The sequence below is a fragment of the Gossypium hirsutum genome, unplaced genomic scaffold (assembly GCF_007990345.1).
Source record: "Gossypium hirsutum isolate 1008001.06 unplaced genomic scaffold, Gossypium_hirsutum_v2.1 scaffold_712, whole genome shotgun sequence".
NCBI classification, from domain to species: domain Eukaryota; kingdom Viridiplantae; phylum Streptophyta; class Magnoliopsida; order Malvales; family Malvaceae; genus Gossypium; species Gossypium hirsutum.
The window spans coordinates 1-11,050 of record NW_024403218.1 but is presented as its reverse complement, the minus strand read 5'-3'; the positions used below and the strand labels follow the sequence as shown (position 1 = coordinate 11,050).

The 11,050-nt window shown below is 32.5% G+C and overlaps 1 protein-coding gene across 3 annotated transcripts; it reads left to right on the top strand.

Annotated features, from left to right (window-relative positions):
- Positions 1–692: 692 nt before the first annotated feature.
- Positions 693–3,125, top strand: LOC121227000 (dolichol kinase EVAN). 3 transcript variants are annotated; one of them, XM_041110516.1, is made up of 5 exons: positions 693–1,044; positions 1,129–1,243; positions 1,980–2,031; positions 2,151–2,236; positions 2,564–3,124. In XM_041110516.1, exons 1-5 carry the CDS (start codon positions 998–1,000, stop codon positions 2,675–2,677), a joined length of 414 nt encoding a protein of 137 aa, XP_040966450.1. In that variant the 5' UTR covers positions 693–997; the 3' UTR covers positions 2,678–3,124. The 3 variants fall into 3 exon arrangements, 2 of the variants coding, with proteins under 2 accessions (XP_040966450.1, XP_040966451.1); XR_005924690.1 differs by having other exon boundaries at positions 953–1,044; positions 2,138–2,236; positions 2,564–3,123; XM_041110517.1 differs by having other exon boundaries at positions 961–1,044; positions 2,160–2,236; positions 2,564–3,125.
- Positions 3,126–11,050: the final 7,925 nt, after the last annotated feature.

The window sequence follows — 11,050 nt, the reverse complement described above, 5'->3', positions numbered from 1 at the left end:
CAAGGTGGTAACAACAATCAAGTTTAATCATTGTTTGAACTTGATTAACATCCTGAGAATTTGAGCACCTTCAGGTGTATGGTGCTCGAGAGCGCATTTGTAGGCACTACAAAAGATAGCTTTATCGAATTTGGGGAGTTGAAGGAAGTGTGTGAAGATGTGATTATCCTAATCAAATCTTCAAGGTGGAGATTGTTAACATTAATGGAAGACAATTAATAATGGTTGCCATTAACATTAATGGGAGACAATCAATAATGACAACCACCAACTTTGGAAAAGTGGCAAGGGATAATTTTTTTTTGTCCTTGAGATAATGGGCTATTTATTGTTTGGTCCTTGAACCTCAACTATAAATAGGCCTTCTCATTTCTCATTTCAATCATCCCAACCAATCTTTCTCTCTTAGTTTTCTCTCTTCTCTCATTTGAGAATTCTTAAGGAATTCTATTTGTTTGTAATACTTTGAAGATAGTAAAGTTATCATCTGGTGTTAGTGCCCGAGGACGTAGGTATAATTTACCGAACCTCGTTAAAACTCTTGTGTTCTTTCTTGTCCTATTTTTCTTTCAATATTTGAGGGTATAATAGTAGTATTTAATTGTGCTATTAAATTACTATAGAAGGGATATTCTGTCTAAGGAAAGACTTGGTATTTAAGAAATCCATGTGATCCACCTCTCTTCCCTGGGAATTGAACTTTGTGTGATTTTTAGTACAATAATTTACACGCTTCCGACCCTATTGGAACAACAATATGAAGTTTTATTTTCTGTCCAAATGTTCACTAGTTAAGGTTTTTGAAGGATGACATTTTTGCAAGTGTCACAAATTAATATTTCATATTTTTGATTTATGATTTATAAGCAAGGTCTATGTTTTCTCACATGCTGGAAAACTGATTATTTATTTTAAATTTCTTGGTTGATTTTGCATAACCTTTCCTTTGTAGCCAGGTTGGAGAATTTGGCCTTTAGGACAACTAGTGCATCAATTCATGAGTGCCTTTACAGATCATCGTGACTCTGATATCCTTATTGTAAGGTATGGCATGTTACCATTATGTAAACTAAAATGCTTATACTTGTTGCAAGAACTTTGAAGTCAGATCCCTTTTTATTTTTGTAGCCATTTTTCACTTTTATTGGGATGTGCGCTTCCTATCTGGATGTCCTCGGGGTTCAATGATCGGCCTCTTATCCCTTTTGCTGGAATTTTAAGCCTTGGCATTGGAGATACGATGGTAAGTGCACCTTTTGTTTCTATTTGGGCCTTCAATTTCTTTCCATTTCAAATTTCTCACATTTGCACTTGCCTTAATTTCTAGATATTTTGAAATTGACGTTCATATATTACTAGAACATCTGTTCTCCAAAAGATTATTACCCCACTCCTTCCTGGTCCCCCTTCCCACAATTTTGCGGGCAGGCTCTTTACTTTTTCCTTTAATAAAGAAAAAAGTGTTATTACACGATTATCATGCTTATTTATATTGTTCCACATATCACTATGCTTACGATGTTGTCACTAGTTGCTCTTTCCTTTTTTTGTTTGATGTCAAATTCGCTCTTGAACTAAACTAAAAAATTTATGCAATTTTATACTTGGGTTTAGTTACTATCAAATAAATAGTTTGACAGCCCATGTGAACATGGCCAAAGTTCTCAAACCTAGACAAGCATTCTACCCAAGCCAATCAAGAAAGAGAGAGAAGAGGAAACCTTAGCCATCTTTATTTAGGATTAAAAAGGCCATAATGACCCCACCACCACCACTACTTACGAAGTAACCACAGGGAGTCCTACTTATTATGACTGTATTACCATGTAATTTACTAATTTATTAACAATAATTTGAAACCTTGTGATTATCAACTAGTACTAGAGGTTAACTATGAAAAGGTCTACAAAGTAATCAAATCGCTGCCTTTTACTCTGTCCATGATCATAAAATTGTAACTGTTTTGGTTTTTTGCTTAGGCATCTATGGTTGGCCACAAGTATGGTGTCCTTAGGTGGAGCAAAACTGGCTGTAAGAATTTTCATTCTTTCTCATTTCTTCTTTTATTAATTTTTAATGCTCAAGCTTTTTGAGGAACTTTACCTGCTAACAATAACAAACTTCTTACGATTCAAAGAAAACCATTGAAGGCACTGCAGCTGGTATAGTATCTGTCCTTGCTGCTTGCTCAGTTCTGCTTCCACTTCTGGCATCCACCGGATACATTCTAACTCAGGTATCTCTCTCTCTCTCTCTCTCTCTCTCTCTCTCTCTCTCTCTCACACACACACGTGTGCCTGTGCACACTGATACTCCAAGATGTTGACTGATGCTCATCACAAGCACAATTGTGGCAACTTAGCTGGGAATGATTTTGCTGAAACGTTCAATCTGGCTAAGTTGGTTTCTTTATTGAAAAAAAAAGTGCTAAAGTGTTTTTGAATTGGCATCATAAATGTATCTTGACTCTCCAGGATGAGTCAGTTCAGCCAAGGACCTAATTTATTGTTCGGGTTATCAATACATCTACATATAGTGATATCTTAAATTCCAATTTCCACAGAATTGGTTCCCTCTTCTCATTGCCGTGACCACAAGTGGTTTATTGGAGGCTTACACAGCACAACTCGATAATGCTTTTATACCACTCGTCTTCTACAGCCTTCTCTGTTTGTAAATGCATACGTTAACCTTTCCGAAAAAGATACAGTTTCTACATTGATATTTTCAAACAAAGTCCTTCACAAATGCTTCCATTCATGGAGCCGAAAGAGCCTGTAATGTACCATAACGTTTGTTTGGTTGTACTTGGTAGAATTAGTTTTACACATTGTTAGGTGAGGTGAACCACAGAACATGAAGGAATTAGCTAGTTGAGAGATAGTGATTGTTTAGTGTAGTTTATTACATGATGGTTAACCTACAGAAGCCCAACCCTTAAAGCGTAGGCCTTTAATCTTTGGTAGTTCACTCACTCCCAACCTAATGGGGTTTGGGCTTTTCTTAGATCCAGGTTCAACCTCTAAATCTTGCTTACAAACAAGGTTTGTATTTTTCTGTACCATTTTTTTCAATGTTAATAATATGCCTGTTATGTCGTACACAAATTATTAGTTGGAAATGATCGGGTTTTCAAAAATTGAAAGGAGGGGCCCTGAGCTTCCATTGTCTTCTGGCTAGCTCTTTTTGGCTCAATTGGTCTTGGCAGCATATCCATAATGGTAATTTCCAAGAAACCCCCAAATTCTCACTCATATACGTGTCTGTGCTTCATATAGAATTTTCTTTTCAAATTCATTACATGTATGTTGCCATTGCCGACATATTAATAAATAGAAAGAATATTGATAGTACTTAATTTTTAATCCAATGCTTGGGTTTTTTTTTAATGGATGTTTAGCAAAACAAGAACAAAAGGATTAAACATAAACTAAATTAATTGAAGCTAATTGAAGTTTGTCTAATTAAGTCCAACATTAAATCAAAATCTAAAAATAAGTTTATAAAACCTTTTCATATGCTTTTTACACGACTGGTATATTAACAATATAATTGTATCCATAGTAAACCTTGGAATTTCTATTATGATGATAATAGTTTTTATTTGGTTAAGATTTTTATGAAAAAAAATGATGGTAAAATGTTTTTGTATATGGAACAAATAAGTGAATCCATATTTACCCATTGAAAAGCTTCGCGGGCGTAGAAAAAAGTAGGAACAACTTAAAGAAAGGTTGGGGCTTGGTGTGGTAGGCAAAGGTAATGTTTGCTGCATATGCAACATAAAGTGTTGGGTGGAACATCAAACAGAGAAAAAAGGGTCCAAAGTAATTTCAAATCGCCTCCAAAAATATCTGATGACAGCTATACCTACATCCCCCTATCAAATGTTAGCAATATTATTAATTAATCCGATTTCCCAAAGTGGGGCTGCTTAAAGCTCTGTTCCCTCCTACTGTTGGGATAGCTTTGGTCAAGGTTGGGTTTTAAAACTTAAAAAATAAACCCTAAACCCCCTAATTTTTTATTTCGAATCTTCAACATGTACATGTGAATAGGTTGATAATTAAGGTTCTTCATCTTCATAGAAAGACAAGGTAAAAATGTTAGTCAATAGTGCTGGTTTGAACTCGTTATGCAGCCAACATACTTACACATATATATAGTATAGATAAGATAATAAATGCAATAAGACTGAAAAGTTCTATTGCAAATTTCAATTTGAGTTTGAGTTTGAGTTGAGCTTGAACTTAAATAGTTAAATTATGTTTTGAATTAAATTCAAATTTAAAATTAAATGTTGAATCAGGCTCAAACTTTCAAATCGAGTTCGAGTTCAAGCTCAAACTTAACTCGACTACATTCCTTACCTTAAGCAAGGCAATATTTAGTGCTTCAAAGCCGCAGCATGTCTTGCAAAATTAATGTATTTGCTAACTGTTGACAGTCCTTGAGGGCCTATTTAAAAACAGTACTAGAGATACATAAATATGGGTTATTGAGCCTTGAATATATGCTAGAAGCTAAGACTAACAGACAATGTTTGCCCCATCAAAATATCTAAATCAGATATTGATACTCGGTGGATCCCATCCCATGCATTTTCTTTTTATAAAAATGGATATGAACTTTGCACTTTTTCCATTCCAGCTCATTTCGATGTGGGGATCCAAAAGCAAAAAAAATTCAAAATCCAAATCTGACCAAGTCATAATAAACAATTTCATGTGCAAAATTCTGTCATGTGGACCTTTGCTTGTAATAATCTGCTCATTTAGTAGGAGGACCCCCCCTCAGGGTTTCAGTCACATTCTGCTATCAAATTATAACACTCTAGAAAGCTACCTATCCTATAGAAGATGCTAGAAATGTAATTTGAGGTTTATGCAGGAATTAAAATAAACAGGGTTTTCATTTAGATTGACACTTTATAGGTCTTGTTCCATCATCATTATGCTTCAACATATAATTCCTTTTTGCCTTTTTGGCTATATGTTCTTGCAAGAGAATAATGTTGGCTTTAGTGTTTTTGGAAGATTGGGTAAAGTATTATTTTTTAGAATTTTTATGTCGGGTTTTATGGTTTAAAATTATATTTTTTAATAATATCGTCTTTAAAATTTCAATTTATATTCTTTCCTTAAAATATAATATATTGTGTATATGGGTGGAACTAATTTTGAACCAACTTAATATAATATTAGTTTAGTTTACCATGAAAAAAAATCGATCCCATTTTATAACGCAGTTATTAGCTATAATTTTGATGGTTTTAGATCAGGAAGCTGTTCTTTTAAAGCGCATATATATATGAGAATGCATGGCAGACAAATTAAGGAGGTGACAGGTTGAGGGAATTTAAAAGCTTAATATTTCCTCTTCCAGTGATTTAAGTAAAATAAGGGTATGAATTTATATATACACGTGTACATAAATTATAATTCTTTTTATTTTTATTGTTGAATGGATGATTGATTTGATTGATTCAACATGCATCAATTCAATTTTTATTCCTGATATGCACATCATGTTCGAAACAAATGTCTAACTAAAAAGTTGAAGTGCAATATCAATTCGGAGACTTTGGGAGTAAAGAATGATGAACTTCTCTCCTCCTCTTTTGCATATTTCATTAAATGCAACCCTTTTCAAAAGTGATATATTAAGAAAGCCAATGTTATAGAGGGATTTTCGATTTTTTAGGAGAAATTTGTGATGAATTTCTCTATAAATCTGATATTACTTTTAATGGGATGAATTTATTCTTTCTTTAATTATTTAGAATTTTGACAAGATTAAAAAAAAAACTTTTATCGAAGATAATTTAAATTATTAAGAGATTCATTACCTATTCATTTAACAAATATTTTTGGCAAATTGTTTTTACATAGTAATTAAGTTACATATTAGTAAAATATAAAGACATAATCTTCTTCTCTGTTATTAATACATTTTTCCATTTGCTTGTAACAATTAACCCTTCATGAACGATGCATATAAATAATTCAATAGATTTTTTTCTCATTTCATTTTATTGAAATTAGTACAAAACATGAATAAAAAAAAAAACATTACTAGCTAGAGAGCTCACTAACTACATCCACTTTTAAATTCCTAAATAAGATAATATATATATAACAGTTAAGTGTTCAATAGCTTTGGAATAGCTTCATAAGAAGTAGCCTAGTGACTTAGCTTAGGATCCCCTTTCTTGCCCTTGCTGCTGCTGCTCATCAGCTAATATCCTCTCGAGTTCGCTTGGGCAGCAAGGAATCGTAAGCGCTCCCTGTGGTCGAAGCCATACTCTTCGGCCGCTTGTTCCAACAACATTAAGAACCTCGGTGCGTCAAGTAACTCAACGGAACCACAAATCTCCTCGGTTCTTCACCGTGCTCAGCAACCACAGCAAAGTGACCTTCTTTCACATCATCAGCACGTTGTTGAACCATGGCGAGCTTCCTTGTGTTTCCATTTCTTCTTTAAAGAAAGACTCTTGTGTAACATCTCTGCAACTACCTTCAGCTCACGATCCCATTCTTCTGTAGTTGAGCTTAGCCATTCCTGCTAGTGTTATTGCTTTACTCAAGTGTGATACTTGATAATACGGTTCGTAATTGAAGTATCTATTTATACAAGTTAGACCACGTGTGTAGGCATAGGGAGAGATAGAGACATGGTTGCTAATTTTGCATTTCCATTCCAAGATCTCAAGCAATATCGATAATAAAAATAAATTAAAAATAAAAAGATAAAGCAGAATGAAAGGACATGGTCGCTTGCTTGCTTGCATTCTGGAGTTAATGGAAAGACCAGTCATGTGAATAAGTGAGTTCGTACCTTCAATAAAACAGTCGTTTTCAGTTACCACACTTTTGTCTGCCTTCAAATTATTGAGTGCTTCCCCTATTTAACTGCTTCTTTTCAGGTGGTGACTAATCTTTGGGGTTGAATCCCAGTTTTTTCCTATAAATGTAATGTGTATTATCCTTATCTCTAGTTAATCGCTCTTACATATGGGCCTAACGAAGATATGCTTACAAAATCCTTCAAAATGTTCATAGTAAATAATTAAGAAAGCATATTATGATTGTACAGGCCAATTTTGGGCTAAACCCAAAACCAACTAACCTAGCCCATACCCTAAACCAACTAGCCCAATACCCTAACCAACCTACCCATCTAAATACCTAAGCCCAAATTTTAAAAGCCTAATGCCATTTGTTTTAAGATTTTCAGCAAACCCTGTTTGCTCCCCAAGTAGTGTCGCAAGCTTCCTGCGTTCCCTCGGTCCACCACGCCCCACGGTCTACACTCCATTGTTCCACCGTGCCCACCACTGCAACAGAGACAGAAAAACACAAAAGGAAGCGGAGGAATGGGGCAAGAATAAACAAAACAGAAGAAAAAAAAGAGAAGGAATGTTATAGATCGGCTTTAAAAAGCAAAATCAAGGAGAATGAAAAAAAACGCTCACTGGGACAATATACGTTTCTGCATAAACATAAACAAAAAAAATCCAGTATAAAGGTGATCTTAGTTTTTTTTCCCTCTTTTATCTATGTTCAATCTATTTTTGAGGAAAACCCAATAATCTCTGAAATGAAGAGATTTGGGTAGGGTCGAATGTTCTTCTCAACTTTTTCTTCTTGTTTTTTGTTTATTTGCAAGAAGCAAAGCACCAATTAAAGTTTTTTTTTAAAAAAAAAAAGGAAATGAGATGGAGGTTTACCAGATCTCCATGATTGCAATCTCACAGGCAAAGGTTGGGTGTTGACCGCACATCGTCGGCATTAGTCCAATATTGCTCGTTCTGTGCTTGAGCCAAATGAACCCTATAACATTTGGGGTTAATGGCTGCTACTACTTCTAAAAATGGTTGAAAATTAGTTATGTTTGAGAAAGGGGTTTAAATCCTTCACAAGCAAGCGGCACTGTTATAGCAGTAGTGCTGCAGGCATGCCAAAAATGAAATGGATTTGCACCATTGTTAAATGGAATTTGCACGTAATCCCCTTTGCGCGAGTCTTCAATTTGTGGCCCAATTGGCTACCTTGTATTTTAAAATTTGGCCTGCTAATTTGTGCATCATTTCATTTTGATCCGCGGTTCATTAATGCATTGTGGATGCGAGATATTTACAAATTCAGTCCTCCTACATTTATGTGCATTGAGCATTAATTCATTTTGTAATTGCTTTATTTGCAAATTATCTTCCTTATTTTTACTGTAAGTTGAATTTGGCCTTGTAATTCTACGATTGGTTAATTTTTAAATGCATTTAATATGTGTAATACCTTACCGGGAATTATTATTTCTTGGCATTTAGTATATTATTTAAATTATTATTAAACATATTTTGTATTTATATTTAATTTGCATCCATTAGTAAAGTTTTAATATTCTTATACATATAGATTTTAATAAGTTTGTAATTAATTGTGTTTTTTTTTAAAAAAAATTATTATGTATATAATTTATGATAAAATTAGGTTAATCCTATAATTCATATTTTAATTAGATGATATTTTGACATATAATTACTTCTTACATTTTTCACATGTATAGGGCACATATTAAATTATTTTTGCTATGGTACATGTTATTATTTTCATATAACTTTATGTAAATATTTTTCTATGTATATATATTCTCTTTCAAAATTATTTATGTGAATAATATTTTCAAATCATTTATTGTATCTTATATTATCCTTATGTTTTTTATATGTATATATTTTTGTTATTTTATAACGTATATGTTTACTTCTTTTTTATACAATATTAATTTCATTCTTTTTATCAATAATTATACCCAATGTTTATCTGTATATAAAGATTTCATAAATTTACTTTATATATTATCTTATATCATATTTCAAGTCAAACTAATATGTTTTAAGCTATTTTTTATAATCAATCATTTAAAAATTCTTTAAAACGAAGGCGATGTGCGATATTTGGCAATTCGCGGAATCGTGCCCTAACGTGTTGGGTTACAATTTCTCGTTTGCTTAAAATAATCAAATATCCCTTCAAAATTTCACGCATACCTTCTAAAAATCATTTAAAACGAAGGCAATATTCGGCGTTTGACAATTCGGGAATCATGCCCTAACGTGCTGGTTTCGATTTCTCGTTTGACTAAATAGCCAAATATCCTCTTAAAGCTTCAAGGTATGGTTTCATTAAACTATAAGGTGATCTTGGTTTCGATGGTTTAGAGTATCGTGTCCTAACGTGCTGGATGTGATATTCCTTCGGAACAAGAATCTTATGTTTCAATTCACGATATCAGATTTTCTTTTAAGGATCGTATTTTTTTAAAACTCTTCAAATTTTCAATTTTCGATACTAAGACACTAATTAATCAACTAGGTACCAATTTTGGGCGCATCGAGGGTGCTAATCCTTCCTCGTGCGTAACCGACTCCCGAACCCATTTTTCTGAATTTCGTAGACAAAAAATCGTTGTTTTAATAAATCTAAATCGTTTATTAAAAACAACCGTTTTACGAGGTGACCGATCACACTCATCAAAAAAGATTGGTGGCGACTCCCGTTTTCATTTCTTTTTTTTAAATCCAAGTCGACCCCGTTTTCATCAAAAAAAAATGGTGTCAACAATGATGAAAGAGGAACCAATAGTAGGAATTAAAAACCATAGTGTATGTACCTAATTTGGAAATATACGCAAAATCAGCAGTAGAAATCAATAGTTTTAAGTTGAGGCAAAGCAAGTAGTACTTTTCTAGTCCTTAGATATAGTGGCAGCTACAAGTATGAACTCATCATGTGATATTTGGATAGGATGTGATAGTGATATTTGACATGCAATAAAGGTATTAAATTTTGCTTTGGTTAGAAAATTTTAATTTTTACCACTTAAAATTATGTGTTAATCAATTCATGGTATATTTAAGAAAAATAACAAAGAAATAGATAATCTAATTAAAATAATTGTTGATAAAAAAAATGAACTACAGCTATTTAAAATGCTCCCAAGAAGATTTACACTTATTTGTCAACTAGTATTAATGTATAATTATTGATTATTTTCTTATTACAGCAATATGAATTATACAGCTCTAATCAAGGGTGGCAGTACTAAAGGAGGCATAGTCACCTTTGCCTTTTTATCCTGTAATATTATGAATTAGTTGCATTTTAATATGAGTAAATTAATTTCTATACATTAGATAAAGTAATTTCTATACATTAAATAAAGAGTAAATCGATTCTTTCTATTAAAATTTCATCTAACTTTATTATTAAAAATTGATATAGATAACAAAATAATTAAATAGTTACATGTAATGTGTTATATATATTTTATTTTAATATACGTAAATAATTTTAATAAAAAAAAGAACTTCTAATACTACGTTTAAGGCAGCTCTAACATATTAAGAAATGGAGATGGGTGATGTTGAGTTTTGTGTTATGAAATTTGATTTTGGCTGAGAACAGGGATCAGTCATTCATGGAACATTTTGTATGTCGACTAAACATACTTTCTTTTATAGTTCCAAAGACAAATGGCATTTTAGGGTTTCAACATCTGACAATTCATATACATATATGTATGTGTTATCTTCGAATGACTTGTTCCATCGCCTTATACTTTGATTAGACACATCAGTACAAACATTAACCTTTTCTTCTCTTCTCTTAATTCCAGGGTGCAGGAATAGTTTTGGAACAAGACAACATAGACCCTATGATATGTCCAGTAGTAATTTGTAGTTGTCCCCATCCAATTTATTTATTATTTTTCACATGCTTAATTTATGCATTTGAAATTTTATATTTAAAAGAATGGAATGAGAAAGTGCAAAAGGATAAGAAGACGATAAATATGAAATGGATATTAATGTGCAAATAAAAATCATGTCATTTTCTTTGTCCCGTCCACATGTTGTTTAGTTTTTGCTAAAAATATTAATATTAAAGTGTTTTTATGTTCAAACCTAAGGCTCCCTTCATCCTTATTTCATATAATTCCAAATAATAATTTGACGATCGATATAGTAAATTAGTATTTATTAACGAGT

What these genes read in the sequence shown, in the direction of transcription:
- LOC121227000 (XM_041110516.1), top strand. Translation starts at nt 998, where the DNA reads ATGAGTGCCTTTACAGATCATCGTGACTCTGATATCCTTATTGTAAG. An exon ending in TAGGTGGAGCAAAACTGGCT is followed by an intron (nt 2,032 to 2,150) that starts GTAAGAATTTTC and finishes AAACCATTGAAG; the next exon opens with GCACTGCAGCTGGTATAGTA. An exon ending in CCGGATACATTCTAACTCAG is followed by an intron (nt 2,237 to 2,563) that starts GTATCTCTCTCT and finishes CAATTTCCACAG; the next exon opens with AATTGGTTCCCTCTTCTCAT.